The 20390-nt window shown below is 41.0% G+C and overlaps 1 protein-coding gene across 2 annotated transcripts in view; it reads left to right on the plus strand.

Moving 5' to 3' along the window:
- The window catches only part of TTC39B (tetratricopeptide repeat domain 39B), a 120949-nt gene that overhangs the window by 56786 nt on the left and 43773 nt on the right, over window positions 1-20390 (plus strand). For both annotated transcript variants that reach the window (XM_081103038.1, XM_081103039.1), the window contains 4 exons: window positions 8143-8238; window positions 13878-13988; window positions 16786-16917; window positions 17874-17950. In XM_081103038.1, the coding sequence (XP_080959164.1) occupies window positions 8143-8238; window positions 13878-13988; window positions 16786-16917; window positions 17874-17950 (416 nt within the window). The remainder of the gene's footprint in view (window positions 1-8142; window positions 8239-13877; window positions 13989-16785; window positions 16918-17873; window positions 17951-20390) is intronic.

The following is a 20390-nucleotide window of genomic DNA, read 5'->3' on the forward strand; positions in this document are numbered from 1 at the left end:
TTCATTGGTACTTTCCATGATCTACAAATGTGACATAAAATGCCAAGTAACATGACTGTACTTGGCACAGGGTGCTAGTATGGAATCAATAAAACTGTCATTCATTCATTGAAAAATCGTTGAGCATCTCTCAGCTAAGCCAGAGAGTTCCTCTCCTTAAAAGGCTCATAATCAATTCACCATAACTAAAAAGTAACCCAATAATTATACTATGATGAGTTGTAAATTCTGACCAAGGAACCCAGAGGAGAGACACATTATGGAGCCTGGGGGAAAAAATGTATTGAGTGGTCTTTATTTTGAGGGCCAAATGGAAGGAAAACTTATTTTTAGCATCAGTTTTTAAGAATTTCTTGTTTTGGTTTTCTTTGTTTTAGGTTGTGATGTTTTAAAACATACGATAATCACCCATTCAGTTGTTACACTGAAAACCTGCATTTGCTCTGCATCCCTCCCTTGAGGACGGAATGAAAATGGCAAAGTGCTGCCTACGTGGCTTCTGCCCAGGGTGCAGGAAACACTGCCCTACTGAGCAGCAGCAAATAAACGTAGGTGTGGTGGGAGGCTCTTGGCCTCGGTCCCTTAACTCTTCAACACCAGCACCGCATGTACGGGATGTTTCAGCCTAAAAAGCGGTTTCATAAAATAGGACGCATTTCCTCTCATCACATCCCTGAGGTAGACAGGGCAGGTATTGTTATCCCTCTTCTGGCTGTGTGTGTGTGTGTGTGTGTATACATGCTTTCCCCCCAATTTGTTTTTATTGTGGTGAAATACACATACCATAAACTTAACCATTTTTAAATGTACCCTTCAGAAGTATTAAATACGTTCATAATGTTGTGCAACCATCGCCACCATCCATCTCCATAACTCTTCACCTTGGAACTATGAAACTCTATACCCATTAAACAGTAGCTCCCCACTCCCCCTGTCCCCCAGCCCCTGACAGCCACCATTATATCGGTTTCTATGATTTGTATCCTTTCTCTGTTTGAGCAGATGAGGATACTTAGGCTCATAGAAGTGAGTGAAGGTTGCAACGCCACACTGCTTGCCAGTGCTGGGCTCACCTTGGTGGGAACCCAGCACGCTTTCTCCTAAATGACACTACTGCAGGGTGATGAAAAAAAGATAAAAAACTATGCCGAAACCGGTTTGGCTCAGTGGATAGAGCGTCAGCCTGTGGACTGAGGGGTCCAAGGTTCGATTCCGGTCAAGTGCATGTACCTGGGCTGCGGGCACATCCCCAGTGGGAGATGTGCAGGAGGCGGCTGATCGATGTTTCTCTCCCATTGATGTTTCTAACTCTCTATCTCTCTCCCTTCCTCTCTGTAAAATATCAATAAAATATATTAAAAAAAAAAACTAGACAGAAGATTTCTGTTAGTAATAAGAGAGTCCTCTAGTAGGGAAGGTTATATATATATATATACTAGGGGCCCAGTGCACGAATTTGTGCACCTTGAGAGGAACTGTGGGCCGCAAGGCTGTGGTGGGCACAGGGACGGGTCTCGGCCCATCCTCCATGCCCCCGCCCAGCCCCCCTGGCCTTGGCCCCCGGACCCCTGTCTGCCGGCAGCCCCGCTCCTGCTGCTGCTGCTCCAACATGCTGATGATGCCGGACCCATTTGCAGCCGTTGACAGCGTGGAGCGATTGTGGCCAGTGCCAGCAGCAGGTGCAAGCGGCGGCTGCTGCCCTGATCGCCCCTCAGGAGCAGGGGGAGATGGAGAAGCCCTCAGGGGTGATCGGGCCAGCAGCCGCCACTCACACCAGCTGACGGCGGCAAGCGATCGGGGCCGGCAACGGGTTCAAGCAGGCCAGCATCGGCAGCAGGTGTGAGTGCCTGTAAGACCACGATGCGCAGGAGCAAAGAATTTTTAGTAACCACCAGAGGCTCGCCCCTGCTCATCTGCTCCACCATCTCGCCGCAGCTGATGCCCACCATGTTCAGTGCCCTGCTGCTTGTTTCCGATGCTCGCCATGTTCTGCGCGTGCCCCCCTGGTGGGCAGCGCACATCATAGCTACTGATTGTTCAGTTGTTTGATTGTTTGGTTCGGTTGTTCTTCTATTTGGTCTATTTGCATATTAGGGATATATATATATATACTATATCCCTAATATCCCATATAGTATATATATATGTTTTTACTGACTTCAGAGAGAGGAAAGGGGAGGGAGAGAGAGAGAGAAGCATCAATGATGAGAGAGAATCATTGATCGGCTCCCTCCTACATGCCCCCTACTGGGGATCAAGCCCGAAACCCTGGAACGTGCCCTTGACTGGACTCGCACCCAGAACCCTTCACTCCACAGGCTGACGCTCTATCCATTGAGCAAAATCAACTAGGGCTTCTTTTTTTTTTTTTTTTTTAATAAGAAAAAAACACAGTAAAGAAAAGCAGCAAAATGAAACGGGAGCTGTGCTTATCTCTTGCCAATCTAACATTCTACTGATGTTTGTTTTGAATAATGTGAAGAGCGCAGTTTGCTTTGCCGAAGGAAAGAATTTGAAGGGACACAGGCTCTGGTTTAGTTTCCACTGTGTCAGGGATTTGCTGTGGCTGTGGGCAAGAGAAGCAGCACCTGTTGGGATCGTTTATTTTTTTCTGAAGAGACTGCAAGTTTACCCTCCATTTTCTTAGTGAGTGGGGTCTGAGACACACTATATTTTATACAAAATGTAATTTTATTCTTTCCAATTGTTCTCAGTTGCCTCTGGAACTCTCATCTCCATTGAGGATGGAAAAAAACATTGCCAATTAAAGATGACATCATCTGCTCAAATTTCAAACAGTCTCGTTTGGAGTGATTCAGGTTTTCTTGAAGGAGTGGCAGGGGCAAGTGCCCAGTCATGTAAACCGTTAATCTCTGCATCAGGCCCACGCCTCCTTTCTCTGAGGTTCCCTCTCCCTCTCCTCCTTTCCAGGTGGTGGTAGGTGCAGGAGGAAGTGGAGTGTGATGGAGCAGGATCTGGGTCTTGCTCTCTGATTGGTGGCTACATCCAGTTGTTTTTGCATTGCCCTCTGTCCTTGCTGCTGCTACATAGGACAAGGGTCTCAAGGTCTGGGCAGTTTTTACTACGTAATGCTCTTCCTGCTAAGTGTTAAAGTGTAGCACAGTATTTAGCAGACACAGCTGTAACTGGATGAGCTTGCCTGGAACCTAATAATTTAGCCAACTGCAAAGAAGAAATCAACATGTAATTAACCAAATCGTGGATATAAGCAATGGCTAAGCCTCCCTCGGGGCAGACAGAGATCTGGATGTGAATCCCCTTTAGTTGCTGCATAAAATACCTAATGATAACCATGTTTGTTCTTGAATAAAACACCCAGAGCAGCAGATCCATTGTGTTTGGTTCCACTGCCTCTGCCGCCCAGGCACCTGTGGTGGCTGGACTTGGTGTGTCCATGACCCTGAGGGCTTAGCATTCTCCACTGGCATTGGCGAGGCCAGTGACTGAGGTCCAGAGACCACTCATATGATCCCTGTTGCTGCCCTTTGCTACGGGCCATCTAAGCTGTCTTTTAAAAACATTTTCTTACTTTGCAGTAATTCCAAACGTAGCAAAAAGGTGTGAGAATAACAGAGGATTTAATGTGTACCCTTAATCCATTTTCAACATTTTGCCCCATTTGCTTTATTATTCTCTCTGTATACACATCACATGTATTTTTCAGAGTCATTTGGCAGTAGCAGCTCCAGAGAATGTGGTTTAGAAGGCTGAATTAGAGAGGGAAATGTCTGGAAATAGCTTTCATGTTCTTTCCTTTTCTCTGCTTTCCTCCAACTGTTCTTTCTTTCAAGTGAAACTTGTCCATTTCCTTGAACTCTTTCTTCTGTTGAATTGGCTTTAGTCTTTTCCTGGCTGTTGGCTTCTAGTTGCATTTCCAATCGTTGGTTGTCTTAGAACAGTGTGTCTAGAACATCAGAGAGTTCAGGTGGTTGGATTGACTAGACGAGAGTGAGGGCCAGTTCCTTCCAGTAAAAAATAAATCAGTGCTATCTGCCAGTTGCTCCTCTGTTTGTCCGTTTGTTCAGTCAGTCAGTTAATCCACACAGTCTTGTCGGGAGTTTCCACTTGCAGGAGTGGTGAGAAAATGTTGACTTCCTTTCCCTTGATTCTGATAGCACTGGTGACGGGCCTGGATTGGAGCTGACAGTCAGAGGTCCGTGGGGAGTACCTGCTAGTTTCTGGGCTCTTCTTGCTCTCCCAGCGGCAGCTGCAGCAGTCCCCTCTGCCTCTGATCAGTGGCCCTGAGGATGGCTATTTGAAGGAATTGCCCATTGGGCAGAATTTGGTCTGGTGAGCAATTTTCTTTAGTAAGAAAGACAAGCTAATGAAATGGCCAATAATATGAAGCAATAAATTTCCTGGAAATCTGGTGGTGGTATCCGCGGGAGTCCTATGTTCGTAATGCTGGTGGGCTCTGTTCAGACTGTAGATTATATAAGTGGTGCCTCTCATAGCATGACGGTTGGCCATCTCTGTTCGCTCCTTTTCTCCCCTTAAAGAGAGACTTTAACTTTGATGAAAAGCTGGAAGGATATTGTCTTTCAATAATTCTTGAAATTTTTACTTCATTTTTTGCTTTTCAAAAAGAGCTAGCTTTTTATTGTGCAGGAACATAGCACATTGCGTTGAATTTATTAGGGAAATTAAATTTGAATGGATTCTGCTAATTATGACTTGAATGAGAGAAAAAGTATAAACAAAGACAGCTGTAAGTATTTCATTGGAAAATAGTTCTACCTCATGATTGAAAATTAGAGTAGTATAAAACACAAAAATAAAGAGACAAATAACCTAAGTAACAAATGGCCAAAGAACCTGCATAGGCATTTCTCCAAAGAAGACACGCAAATGGCCAATAAGTACCTACACAGATGCTCAATATCATTAGTCCTTAGGCAAATGAAAGGCAAAACCATAGTGAGATAACATTACCCACAGGAAGATGGACAATAACAAGTGTTGGCCAAGATATGGAGAGATTGGGACTCTCATACATTACTGGTAGGGATGCAGCATCACCATGTCAGGACTTTTTTTTGGTAACTCATATATCCACCAACAAATGAAACAATAAACAAAATGTATTATATTCATACAATGAAATATTATTTGGCCATTAAAAAGAATGAAGTAACCGTCAGGTAGGATAATCCTTACCTGTCCCTCCTTTTGGAGGGCAGATTGGAACATGATGATTGGAGATCGCATGATTCGTGATTAACGTCTCTGCGTAATCAGGACTTGCAACACCCTGATTGCTCCTAATCTGATTCTTCCTTCCTGACGAAAAAAAAAAAAAAAAAAAGAATGAAGTACTGCCGAAACCGGTTTGGCTCAGTGGATAGAGCGTCGGCCTGCGGACTGAAGGGTCCCAGGTTCGATTCCGGTCAAGGGCATGTACCTGGGTTGCGGGCACATCCCTAGTGGGAGATGTGCAGGAGGCGGCTGATGTGTCTCTCCCATCGATGTTTCTAACTCTCTATCTCTCTCCCTTCCTCTCTGTATAAAATCAATAAAATATATTTTAAAAAAAAAAAAAGAATGAAGTACTGATACATGTAGTAACATGGATGAATCTTAAAAACATTATGCTAAGTGAAAAAAGCCAGTTATAGCAAATGTGTAGATACAAAGGACTATGGGGAATGACCGCTAATGGATGAATTCAAGGTTTCTTTTGGGTGACAAAATACTTTAAAAATTAGATTGTGGTGATAGTTGTACACTGGTATCAATATGAGTATACTAAAAACCATTGATTGTATGCTTTACGTGGGTAAATTGCGTGGTCTGTGAATGATATCTCAATAAAGCTTTTTTAGAAACTTAAATAAATTAGAGCAGTAAATACAGGGCAAAATGAGGATATATTTTCCAACACTCATAACAGTAATTGAAATATGATGTTTTCTTTAGCACCTGTCAACCAAATAACATTTTTCACTAGCTAAAAATACATTTCTTCTAAGATCTCAGTATAACATCTTGGTTATGCTCAGGAGTGGAACAGACAAGTCTTTCTATTTAAATGTTTAATAACTGTGCTTACTTTGGCGGAACAGATCCTAAACCTGAAGCAATTTAAAGAACGTTTAGCATGGCTTCTTTTGCAAGGATGCATGTACTCCACTGCAGTGTTTCAGATATTAAAAACCTTTATTGAAGGAAATAAGACTTGAATAAATGTGTATAGATGTGAAAGTATAATATTGTAAAGATAGCAGTTCTCTGCAAAGTTTGCTAGAAATGTAATGAAGTCCCAGGAAACACCATGGCAGGACTTTTTTTGGTAACTCTATAAGGACTTACTCTAAAATTTATAACTAAGATTGAAGGTGAAATAATAGCAGTCCCCTCTCCACCCCCCGGAAAAAGAACATTTAATAAAGTACAGGGCTTGTTCCTTTGGCATATTAAGAAAGCCATGATAGTGAAAAGTGCGGAGAAAGGCAGATACATGGGTGGAACAAGAATGCCTGGAAACAGACGTGTGTACATATGGAAACTTGCCCTGTGTTACAGAGTTGCAGTGTTATTCAGTATGTCATCGTGTAAAAATTACACAACGAACAAATGTCAAAGATTTATTTATCAATCAGCAAGATGGTAAAACTGGTTCCAAAAATATTTGGGGAATGGAAGAAAGAATGTTGGAATAAGATTTGCTATATTATCTTACAAGGCAATAAAACCATAACCTTACCAGACTAATTATTTGGGTATTTACCAGAAAAAAATCTACAAGTTAACATATAATTTTACAGAGTATAGGCCTCAATCAATAGTCATTAGCAAATCAAACAAAGGTATATCTTTGGGTGGGCCTGTTAGTGCTCCAACATGACATTGAAAGGGCATTGGTTTTTCTTTTGTCTTATTTCCAAGCTAAGGAGTAGCTGAAGGATGACTTATTCATTGGTGTTGGGATAATTGCCTGTCCATGTGGGAAACAAATTAAGAAGCAGTAAAAGCAGTGAAAACTCTCCCTTTTCTGCATAAAGGCAGGGAATAAATTCTTTTACTAGAGACAGACACCTATCAGCCCATAGAATCTGCAGTCAAACCTTATTAAAGCAATCCTTATATTCCTAGTTACTCCTTCACCATTTACTACTCCTAGCCCAACCCCTTGTCTTGTCAGTTATTCATAAACTTATTGTTTCTGTGTCTAACGGGTGTAAAAGCTTCCTATTGTCCACTTCTTTGAGGCTTCATTCTCTTGTGAAAGCTCCCATGTACATGTAAAAATTCAATAAAATTTATATGCTTTTCTCTTGGTAAATTTATATAACCTGTCTTTGTCACTTTACTTTTCAGACCCAACCAGGGACGCTAAGAGGGTCAAAGAAAACTTTTTTCTCCTCTACTATAATATTCTATTTTAATCTAAATATATAAAAGCCTAAGCAATTGTTATGACTGTTCGCTATGATGTGCACTGACCACCAGGGGGCAGATGCTCAACGCAGGAGCTGCTCCTGGTGGTCATTGTGCTCCCACAGCCAACCTCCCCCTGGCCAGCTGGCCCCATCAGCCCCTATCGGCCCGATTGTTGGCCAGGCCGAGGAACCCCACCCGTGCATGAATTTGTGCACTGGGCCTCTAGTAAAATATAAAAATATATGTGTAGATTTACTTGGGAAAAGATATGCAAGGATATATACAAGACACAATGCTGTGTTTGGATGTAGAGCTGTGGGGGATGATTTCAGCTCATTTCTTTTGTGTGTGTGCACTAGAATAAAAAAAAAAAAGTTTATTTTATTGGTGCTATATTTCAGGAATGTTCACCATGTAACTGAATAGTTTCTCTAAATTGCTAAGAAATGTAGATGCCCCGGCTGATGTTGCTCAGTTGGTTGGGTGTGGCCGTGAAAGGTTGCTGGCTGGATCCCCAGTAGGGGGTGTGCAGGAAGCGGCCGATCCATGTTTCTCTCTCACATCAATGTTTCTCTCTCCCTTTCCCTTCCTCTCTCTCCAAAAATCAATTTAAAAAATCTTAAAAAAAAAAAAAAAGAAATGGAGGTGAGATTCAGTAAATAATTGAAGGACTTGTGTGTGTACTTAAGGTTATGTGAACGTTTCCTGTAAGACACCTCACTCTGCCTTCTTTATTAACAGGCCTTTTCGCACAGATATGGCAGCAAGCAGACCTCACTTGGCATCACTGGACGCAAAACAGGCCTCTGGACAGCACCGACCATCCAAAGTGAGCAGGTCAGAAAGGGTGCGAGTGTTCCTGGGGGGACCAGTCCTACCCTTTGGTAAACTGCAATGCTGATGTCAGAACAGGCTCTGTGTTTTATTGATCCGTGAGGAGAGGAGAGGCCCAGGCAGGTAGAGGGCCCATTTTACAAATTAGGAAGGAGGCTAAGGGACTCAGTGACTAGGTGTCACTGTTACATAAAAGCAGGAACAAAACGAAATTAAACTTCTGCGGCACAGCTAGCTCCCTTTGTGTCTTTGTTACCTCAAATTTTTTAAACCATTAATTTTTAAAAATATATTTTTTATTAATTTCAGAGAGAAAGGGAGAGGGAGAAAGAGATGGAAACATCAGTGATGAGCGGGATTAATTGATTGGCTGCCTCCTCCACACCCCCTACTGGGGATCGAGCCTGCAACCCGGGCATGTGCCCTTGACCGGAATCGAACCCGGGACCCTTCAGTCCGCAGGCCGACGCTCCATCCACTGAGCTAAACTGACTAGGGCAAACCATTAATTTTTAAATAAAATAATATAACCACATTGCCAGCCATCAGGGAAAATGGAGGAAGGGAAAACATAAACTGTAATTATGACTTTAATACAGACTGTTAGAATTTTGGTGTCTTTCATTCCAGTCTTTTCACTGGACATGTGTTTCTTGAAATGGATATACCCAAAGAGTTTTCAGTCAGTATTATATTATGATTATTTTTCTAATAATGTTTTTCTTGTAACCTTGGCTTAAAGTGCATTTAAAAAAATGTTCATTGTAGAGAATTCAGGAAAAAAGAAAAATCATAAAGAATAAACTATGTATTACTATCACCATAGTATCATAACTATTTTTTAGGTGTATATTCTTTCTTTTCCCTCTTATATATAAAGATACTTTTTTTTTTTTTTTTTGCTTAATTGGTATTATATTGAATATACTGTTTAGTAACCTGCTTTTAAAAACTTAATCATGACATCCTTTTCTCTTCCTTAAGTATTTTATATAATATTACATTTCATTGCTAAGTTCTGTTCCTTTCCTGCCTATTCTGGAATTAACTAGTTGTTTCTTTTTAAACATGTAGGTTATTCCTTTATCTGTTCTTTAAGGCAACTCTGTTAAAGCTGTTTTTTAGACTTGGCTGGTGTGGTTCAGTGGTTGAACATCAACCTATGGACCAGAAGGTCACAGTTCGATACCCGGTCAGGGCACATGCCAAGGTTGCGGGCTCAATCCCCAGTGTGGGACGTGCAGGTGGCAGCCAGTTGATGATTCTCTCATCATTGATGTTTTTCTACCTCTCCCTTCCTCTCTGAAATCAAAAAAAAATATATTTTAAAAAAGTGCTTTTCATCTATCCTAGATGAAAAGGTTTATTAGACTAATTATACCACAGATCTTTAGCATTTTTGTATTTTGCATTTGAAATTTTTAGCTATTTATGAATGTGTTTATAATACTCGGTTTGTCAATGTAAGAAAAAGGTGCAATAATATGAGGGTTGAGGAATGGAGATGAACTTGAAAATAACTTGTAAGTATCTTAAGGCATTTATTTTTCACAATACTGTTTTGTTCCATATGTCTCTGTTCATGGAAATCTGAGCTTTCTTCAGAAATATATGCCCCTCTCTCAGAGTTATCCTCTAATTTATCTGATAGTTTCCTAGGTTTCTATTACATCAACATTTATAATGCTGAGTTTGAAAGCTGTAATAAAATACTAAAAAAATTACCAAAGGCAATACTAAATAAAGGGTATGGTGTTAAGAGAGAAAACAAGAGTGAAGGAAAGTTACCCTTTTTTGCTTGGTTAACATTAAGTAGAAATAAGTAAGATTTGTGTGTGTTTCTGAGTTGAAAAGGGGTCAGAGAAGAAGAGGTTAAAGATATATAAAGGAAGTTCGGTCAGGATGGCAGAGTAGATAAATGTGTTTGCCTTCTCCCGCAAACACATCAAAATGACAACTAAATTGTAGAACAACACCCTTGAGAACCACCTGAAGACTGGCCGAACAGAACTCATAAACAAGGACATGAAGAAGCCAAGCTGAGGCTAGTAGGAGGGCTGGACGCAAAACAGTCTGGTTCCACACCCAGGTGTGGTGGTTAAGAATCAGCCGGGCTGTGTCAGTTGTTGAGGTCCCCCTGAGGAGCGAGGGGTTTCAGGCCCACACTGGACTCTGCAGCCTGGGAAGAGGAGTCCCCACAACTTCTGGCTGTGAAAATCAGCAGGGATTTTGTGCATCCTGTTAAGATGAAAAGTAGCTGGAGTCCCAGGCTTTCCTCATAAAGGGTCTGTGCGGGGCCTTACTCACTGATGGACTCCTTTGCTCTGAGCTCCAGCACTGGGGCAGCAGCTCGAAAAGTGCCAAGAACTGGAGGGGCAGCTTTCTCCCAGACAGAAGTGCTGGTAAAGCCAAAGCCATCTTGAGAAAGAAGAACAAAGGTGGAGGTTTCATGCTGATATCAAAGTATCCTATAGTAATTAAAACAGCATGGTATTGGCATAAAAAAAGACACATAGATTAATGGAACAAAATAGAGAATCTAGAAATAAACCCACGCCTATATGGTCAATTAATCTATGAAAAAGAAGGGAAGAATATGCAATGGGGTAAAGACAGCCTCTTCAATAAATGAAAACTGGATGGTTTCATGTAAAAAAAAAAAAAAGAAGTAAACGACTACTTTCTTACATGATATACTGCAAGAATAAATTCAAAGTGGATTAAAGACAAATTTAAATGTAAGACCCAAAACCATAAAACTCCTAGAAGAAAACATAGACAGTAAAATATCTGGCATGGCTCTTAGTAATATTTTTTTGGATATGTCTCCTTAGGCAAAGGAAACAAAAGGAAATATAAACAAATGTGGGACTATATCAAACTAAAAGGGTTTTTGCACAACAAAGGAAACCATCAACAAGCTGAAAGACTACCTACTGAATGGGAGAAGATATTCACCAAAGATACATCTAATGGTGCTTAATATCCAAATATGTAAGAAACTGATATAACATAATACCCAAAAGCAAACAATCCAATTAAAAAACAGGCAGAGGATCTAAATAGACATGTCTCCAAAGAGGACATACAGATGGTGAATAGACATATGAAAAGATGCTCTATGTCATTAATCATCAGAGAAATGCAAATTAAAGCCACATAGAAAGGAACTCCTACCATTTGCAACAGCATGGATGGTCCTGGAGAGCATTATGCTAAGCGAATTAAGTCAGTCAGAGAAAGATAAATATCACATGATCTCACTCATTTGTGGACTATAATGAACAACATAAACTGATGAACAAAAACAGATCCAGAGACAGAGAAGCATCGATCAGATGCTCAAACCTCAGAGGGAAGGTAGGGGAGGGTGGGAGTAAGGGGGAGAGATCAACCATAGGACTTGTATGCATGCATATAAGCCTAACCAATGGACACAGACACCAGGGGGGTGAGGGCATGAGCGGGGGTAAGTGGGCAATGGGGGGATAAGGACACATATGTAATACCTTAATCAATAAATAAAGAAAAAAAAAGCCACAATGAAATATCACTTCACACCTGACAGAATGGCTATTGTCAATAAATCAACAAACAACAAGTGTTGGGGAGGATGTTGAGAAAAGGGAACCCTCGTGCACTGCTGGTGGGAATGCAGACTGGTGCAGCCACAGTGGAAAGCAGTATGGAATTACCTCAAAAAATTAAAAATAGGACTAACATATGACTCAGCATTCCCACTTCTAGGTATTTATCCAAAAAATCCAAAACACTAATATAAAAAGATATATGCACCCCTGTGTTCACTGCAGCATTATTTACAATAGCCAAATATAGAAGCAATCCATCGATGGACAACTGGATAAAGTGGATTGGATGATGCCCACCCACACTGCGGAGGGCCATCTGCTTTACTCAGTTCACCAATTCAACAGCTAGTCTCTTCTAGAAACACCCTTCACAGACACATCCAGAAGTAGTGTCTTACCATCTGTCTGGACATCCCTTTAGTCCAGTCAAGTTGACACATAAAATTAACCATCACAAATTTTCAGCTCTTCAGCTACCCCTCCACCAAGAACTTGTCTCATTTCGGCACCACCTTTAAGCTCTAGGCATAAGGAATTCTGTGTTCCTACCCAGATCAGCTTTACCTAACCACCCACCCACCCACCCACCAGCTCAACAATATTGAATGAGTATGTACTATGTTCTAGATCTCACTGAAGATGCTGGTGGCACAGCAGTGACTAGAACAACCTCCTTGCTTTTGGGTTCTAGAGCAGGAAGATAGACAAAGACAAGCATGTCCAAAATGCTGCATGGGACACTGGGGATGGTAATGAGTGGTGTGGAGTGAAAAAACAGTGAGACAGTATGGGTGGGGTCACTGAGGCAGTTCTGAGTTGATGCTTCTTGAGCTAAGGTCTGAATAACAGGAAGGAACCAGCCATGAGAAGTTTTAGAGGCAGAGGGCCGTTTCCTGTAGAACCTTCAGAACCCATTTTTGGTAGATGAGTAACTGGTAAGATTTTGTTTTCATGCTTGAAAGAATGAATTTGGAGAGGTTGGAGGTATGGAAATTCAACATAAAGTACTTTGAAATAAATTGTACTACTCATTTGCTTACCGAAATATTTCTATCAATAATTAACATAATTTTCAAGTAGTGTATAATCATGACTCTCATAGAGATACAGAAATCACCACATTTGAAAGACTTTACTTAACTCATTAATCAATGAAGGAACTACCAGCCGTGGGCAAATTACGGCCCGCGGGCCGAATCCAGCCCGTTTGAAATGAATAAAACTATTGAAAAAAAAGATCGTACCCTTTTATGTAATGATGTTTACTTTGAATTTATATTAGTTCACACAAACACTTCATCCATGCTTTTGTTCCGGCCCTCCGGTCCAGTTTAAGAACCCACTGTGGCCCTCGAGTCAAAAAGTTTGCCCACCCCTGCACTAGGCAGATGTTATAGCAGATTCAAAGGAGAAATGAAGACAGCACAAATTTATATGGACTAAAAAGTGTTGAAATGAATGTGTAAATTCAAGAACAACTAGCTTCTTTCACGCTGGAGGGAAGTCAGTTGAACCTCTACTGGCTGGGACTAAATTGATATGTCTATAGGCAACAAATAGTTTGCATTGCTATCAGTTACTTAACAATTCACAGAGTTGTAAGAAAACTACCATAAAATCAAAAGCAAGTAACTAGGAGGGGTCTCCCTTAGACAATTCAGTTTTCCACCGAAGCACATTTCTCCCCTTTATATAGCCAAACGAAAGCAAATAACCTTGGCCTCGCCCATGAAAAAAGTTAGTTCCTCTACTTGTGGTGGAGTGATGGGGGGGGGGCGCATAACTATCATTTATTCACTGCTCGCAATGAGCCATATTTGTCATAAACTCCATCCTCACCATGGCCCCATGAAGTAGGGTGTGGTGTCCCATTTTATAGATGAGAAAGCTCCCAGAGGTTCAAGACACTGCTAGTAAGTGGCAGAGTTAGAATTTTAGCCTATCTGTATGCAAAGTACGTGTGTGCACACACACACACACACACACTCCCTGAGACAACTTGCTAATAGTAAAAACTATAGAAATTATATATATTTTTTTCTTGATCTTTAGGTCATCATCAACCAAGATGGATCTCAAGAATGGCCTGGAAGAATGTGAAGTGGCACTGAAATTATTTCTGAATAACAAATTTAAAGATGCCTTAGAATTGCTTCAACCATGGTAATTAACTTTATTTCTTTTAGGTAAAATATATTTTTTCACATGTTTTTGATGACATTCATGTCTTTTATGCCATACTTGTCAGTTAATTTATTTGTGTTTCCACCTAAATATTTGAGACCTCTTAATATCCAGTTAAGAAATCTGTCTTTTCAACTTCATTCAGTAGAAAATTTCAGATTTTTTCTCATCCTTTAATTTCTATATTTGTTTAAATAGTGTCATTTATGTAGTTTTATAGAGCTCCATTTTGCTTTTGTCAGTGAACTATTTTTATGGATGTTCCTCTTAACCTTAAATATAATTGAGAAGAGTTTCCTTTGAATTGGGAAAGGGAAGAACTAGAAATGCTTATCTCAAGTGCTAACATTTAAAATGATATAAATATTATAGGGACTCCCTGCTTATGTGATAAACTTGGGTTAAACAACTTAATTTCAGTTAATAGTACCTGTTAATTTTTTCCCCTCTGTGCTCAGCCTTCTTATTAGGCCTCACTTTGACCACAGTCCCCACCCCCGTGGTGTAACTATAGCTTGACAGGAATGCTTACTCTCACATTGTTTCTTCAGACACAGTCACTTCCTTGGGTTAAGCATAGACCTCATAATTTTCTAGAAGCTTAGCTGGGCACAAAAGTGGGAATCTTATTCTTTTGAGCCATCAGTAGGGTGATGTGATTCTTGTCCTTGACCCTGAATCTTAGAAATGGATTTACCTACTGAGAAACTGCGAAGGCAATTCTATTCAGATTTAGATGATCTTGATCAATTAGCATTTCAGAGGTTAGGAATATATGTTAAAGCTCGAGGCCCGGTGCATGAAATTTGTGCAAGAGGCTTGGCCCTCGCAGCCCCGGCTTTATCCAGAAGGTCATCCAGAAGGACGTCTGGAAGGTCATTCAGCTTTCCAGTCTAATTAGCATATTACGCTTTTATTATTATAGATAGTGAAGCCTGTAGCCTATAGAAATTGTCCAGTGCTGTCTCCATTGCTTGTCTCGCAACCTCTACCTTGCCTGTCTCCTACCTTTTCGCCCAATGACTTCTCCATCTCTCTGTCTTGTGTCTCTACCTTTCCCTGTCTTTTCTCTGTCTGTATTTTTTTCCTTTGTCTCTCCTCTCTCAGCCTGCCTGACCGTCTCCTTCTTTTTCAGTAAAACACGTCTCCTTTTTTTCCTTTGCCACTGAAATCAGCTGGACATAACATGGAATGAAAAGAAATGATTTAGTATTGTACTTAATGGAGCTATAGATTCTCTGATCTTGTTTTTCCTACTTGAATACTTCTTTTCCTCTTGGAGGACCTTCCGGTTTAAATATGAGGCTTAAAACCCCAGGTACTGATTAACTTTGGGCTGCTCTTATTCCTGGCGGTCCTTTTGAACAACCAGTGCCCTCACTGTTCAGGACAAGCTGCAAATTACCGAAGGATGTTTAGACTATTTCTGTCGGGGAAGAGAATAAAGTGGCTGGCACTTGTTTTGCACAGCAGCAGGCTGTTGTGATAATATTTGAATTAAAGCCAGAATCGTGCACTGATATTTTACATCTTATAAATAATTAACGTAATTTAAGAAGTTTTAAGAAAAGTGATGGTGAGGTTTTTTCACAGCTTGAGAATCTGGGGTGTCTGCCATACATCAGGACTAACTGACCTTCCTAAGAATCTAAGTGATTCTCACTGGTAATGTGAATTATCAAGAACTTTAATCAGGAATCTCAGATAATGGGATTAGATTAGAGATGGAGTTTAAAATGTGCTTTTGTCTGCCTACCTAACTTTATTGCAAAAATGTTGCCTCTGGCTGGGAGAGGAAAGGGGACAGTTTTTTTTTGTTGTTGTTAATCTTCACTCGAGGATATTTTTCCATTGATTTTTTAGGGAAGAAAGAGGGAAAGACAGAGAGAAACATTGGCGTGAGAGAAACACATTGATTGTCTGCCTCCTACACAAGCCCTGACCAGGGCCTAGGGCAGGGAGAAGCCTGCAACCAAGGTATATACCCTTGGCCAGAATCAAACCCAGGATCCTTTGATCCTTCGGCTGATGCTCTATCCACTGAGAAAAACCAGCTAGGGCAGAGAGGGGACAATTTTTTTAAAAATGTATTTCTTATTGATTTTTTTACAGAGAGGAAGGGAGAGGGATAGAGAGTTAGAAACATCGATGAGAGAGAAACATCGATTCAGCTGCCTCCTGCACACTCCCTACTGGGTATGTGCCCGCAACTAAGGTACATGCCCTTGATCGGAATCGAACCTGGGACCCTTCAGTCCGCAGGCTGATGCTCTATCCACTGAGCCAAACCGGTTAGGGCAGAGAGGGGACAATTTTTAATGAGTCTTTATCTTTGAAAAAAAATCAGAATCCGTCACAAAATATATTTCTAGTGGCTTTTATTGTAGCACTGATATCAGAGCTAAAGAAAGGCAGCACACTGCCCTTGGTTCAACTGGGGAAAAGCAGTTTGCTTTGAAATGTTCTCTAGGAAATGAACCTGCAGGCTGCCCCCTTGTGCTGAAACAGGGACAAGCATCTCGACTCTTTTTCTTTCAGCCTGCAGTGTTCTGTGCTGCCTGTGTGAGCTTAAATTGTTAAATCCTTGATACGGGAGTGTTTTAGGGCCCGTCTTTTATAGTTCCTATGCTTTCAGGGACTGTGGCAAAGGAGTAAAGATTATCACTGTGAAAGTCAGGACATGCATGTATTAGGATTTCTCATGATGACTATCGGACTAGACCTGAATGCTTTCCAGTTTGAATTGAAATGTGCTGTTTCCCTGTGTCGCCCCCAGGGCTAAGGACAGCATGTACCATGCCTTGGGCTACAGTACCATTGTGGTATTGCAGGCCATCATGACCTTCGAGCAACAGGACATCCAAAATGGCATTTCTGCCATGAGGGACGCCTTGCAAACCTGCCAAAAGTATGAACTCAGTAATTACATGCTTGAGATATGACTATAAACCTATATGTCTGTGTGAGCAAATGAATGCGGTTTGCCTGACTGAGAGCTGTTGGAAGTTGGCCACAGTTGTAAGAAAAGGACTTGTGCTTCAAAGCTTTCTTGGCCTCATGTAGTTTTATGTAATAGAGACCAAAATTCCTATTAGGAATTAGAGTACGCTTCTCATTTGGCCAAACGAGGGGCATGTGTGGTAACTTGAAGTGCCCAGCAGGGCTGAGATTTCAGTGGGGTTAGCAGCAGGCAGCTCCAGGGTCTCCCTGTGGTGAGTTTACATACCGCAACCCGACCCAGGCCAAGCAAGGCACACTCTTCTCTTTGTAGGGGATGCTGCCAATTCAGAAAGGCATGTTTTATTTGCTTACAAAAAATGTAGTTGAACACTTGGGTTGGTGAAAATGAGATGGGTTTCCAATTTTATTTTAATCTTTGCTCTGTGTCCATAGAAAGACCCTGGCAAAAGCTGTTAGCTAGCATTGGTGAATTTTAACCCTGGTGGAATTACATACTCCCTAATTTTGTGGCAAGCCCTGCACATGAAGAGAGAGCTTTCAAATATTGCACTCTTAAGTTCATTCTTCATCTGTGGTGAGTCTTGCCACAGAAATGCTGAGTTCAGCCACAGATCTGGGGAGGTGCTTGGCAGGTTGGGGTCACTGTTTTGTGCGGGTCTGTCCACTCACGTGTTCAGCGAGCAGGGGTTGAGCACCCCCGCATGCTAGCCCGGTGCTGGGAGGTGGGGCTGCAGTGCTGCCCAGGGTGGTCTCTGCCCTGGGGATGGTAGTGTTGAGCTCTGCCTGCCTTCATGACTCTCTGATGTGATTGTGACTGAAGTGAATGTCGAGTGAAAATGAGCTCGGGCTAATTTCTTGTTACTTCTTCTTCCTCTTTCCTTCCCTCCTGCTTACTCTATGCAGATATAGGAAAAAAAGCACGGTTGTAGAATCTTTCTCAAGTCTTCTTTCTAGAGGATCATTGGAACAGATGACCGAAGGTAAGAGTCATTTAAAAGATTATGTTTTTTCCTTCCTTTGAAAAATCAAAACAGGATCATGCCCGTAAGAGCCAATACTTAAACATATCATATAAAGTAGATGGAATGTCTTTTTTCTTTTCCCTATCATACCTTCCAGAAGTAACTACTGGTAGGAGTTGGTTTTGAACCCTTTCAGACTTTTCTGTATATATATATAAATATACACAAGGTAGATGTGGGGTGTTTGTAGTTGTTCAAGTATTAATCATTTTTGCAAGCATAGAATTACATAATATACCAGTATATATTGTTCTACAATGTTATTTTTTGGGATATTGATGTTTTCCCATGTCAGTATATATAACTTGTATTTCATTCTGTTTAATAGTTATGTAGTACTCCACTGGATGGGGTACTATAAATTACTTGGTTTTATCTATTGAATTACAGTTGAATTGTTTTTATTTTTTCACTATTACAAATGATGCTGTCCTAAAATTCTTTTTTAAAAAAATCCTCACCCGAGCGTATGTTTTTATTTATTTTAGAGAGAGAGAGAGGAAGGGAGAGGGAGGGAGAGACAGAGAAACATTGATGTGAGAGAGAAACATCAATCAGTTGCCACAGGGATCAAACCCACAACCTGGGTATGTGCCCTGACTGGGAATCAAACCTGCTACATTTAGGTGTATAGGACAATGCTCCAGTCAACTGAGCCACCCGGCTGGAGCATGTCCTAAAATTCTAGAACCTATGTCTTCATACATTTTTGTAAGTGTTTCAGAGGATAAAGTCCTAAAAGTGAAATGACTGGGACTTAGGATTTGAAAGTTGTTAATATTTATAGATGCTACCTATGTTTTCTCCATAGAGTTAGGTCAGTTTATATTTTTACCACCCATGTATGAGAGTTGCTATTTTTCTGCAAGCTATTAAATTGTTTTCAAGGTTAAAAGGAGTAATTCTGATATCTTAAAAAAAAACATCGATTATGTTTCACAATATGGACGATGTTTGGTTTGTGAATATTTAGGAAATATTCGAGAATCCGGGAATGGCCATGGCACTTTGATTAGTTGGAGAGGGAAAGGAATGACTGTTTTTGTTGTCAATTCCTTTATGTTCCCACTGAGATGAGGGCAGAAGGTCCCTGATCAGCTCTGTTTTATAAGTGTGACACTCTAGTCAGAATTGTTTCTAAGAAAAGAACACCCAGATGCCCTGCAGAGGAGAAAATCATGTTCTTCAGATGTGGCCAGCCTAGAGTAAAGCTCTGCCATCCAAGGAGAATTTGTGCACGTGTTGTCAATGTCAAACTGACTCCCTGGAAGAGGTAACTCCAATAGTGGAAGTGGCTGTGGCTGATTAAGGCCAGAACTATTCTGTCGGAGTCATGCCTGGTCTTCACATGTATGTCAGGCACAGTTTTTTATTTATTTTTATTATTTTTTGTTAATCCTCACCTGAGCGTATTTTTCCATTGATTTTTAGAGAGAGTGAGGGGGAGATAGAGAGAAACATGGGTGTGAGAGAGGCACATCTATTGGTTGCCTCCCACACATGTCCTGACCAGGATCTGGAATTGAGCCTGCAACTGAGGTATGTGCCCTTGACTGGAATCAAACCTGAGACCCTTTAGTCCATGGGCTGATGCTCTATCCACTGAGCCAAAATGGCCAGGGCCAGACACAGTTTTTTAATGTGTTGTATCGTGAGGTCTTATTTTGTTAGAAGAACATTATCACCAACCTGTTGTAGACATTGAAGAACTTGGGAACAATTGTAAGATGTGAGGCTAGGCACTGATTACAGGAGAGGCCTATGGGACTTGCTCCTAAAGGGTAGGATGTCGACCCTTAAACCATTACAGAACAGAACGGCATTTCCTGTGTCACTCCAGGCAGCTGGAGCCCACTACCTTTTTCTCCAGAAAAAAACCTGTAGGAACCCATAAGAATTTTCTTTATCCCCTTGATTTTGGGTAGAATATGGCTTCATATTTTCCATCTTTGGGTCATTGATGTAAATTGGCCCCAGTAATCCTAAAGGCCACTAAAGTCGGTCAGTGGGAATTTAAATGGGCCCTGAAGAAATTTGACTCTTTCATCTGTATTCTTTCTGTTTTCCTCTATCTGGTTTCTCTCCAGTGGCCTGTTGCCTTCAGCTTTCCTTTTTTTTTTTTTCCCAATATGAAGGCTGACATTTGAGGGTTTTTTATTTTTTTTTTACCTTAGTTTTGGGAAGAATAACAGTATTTTTAGTGTCAGTATAAGTAATAATCATCGTTTTAAGGTAATAGTGATAATGCCCCATTATGTCTATGTGTCAGACATTGTTCTTGATGCTTTCGTTAGCATTATTCAATCTAATCTGTGTAACTTCCTTTTGTGGAGTAGGAACTAATGTTCAGAAGTTTAAGCGCATGGCCCAGCAGAGCAGGGTTCAAACCTGATCTACC

The sequence above is a fragment of the Myotis nattereri genome (assembly GCF_964212035.1).
Source record: "Myotis nattereri genome assembly, chromosome: 12".
Classification (NCBI taxonomy): Eukaryota; Metazoa; Chordata; class Mammalia; order Chiroptera; family Vespertilionidae; genus Myotis; species Myotis nattereri.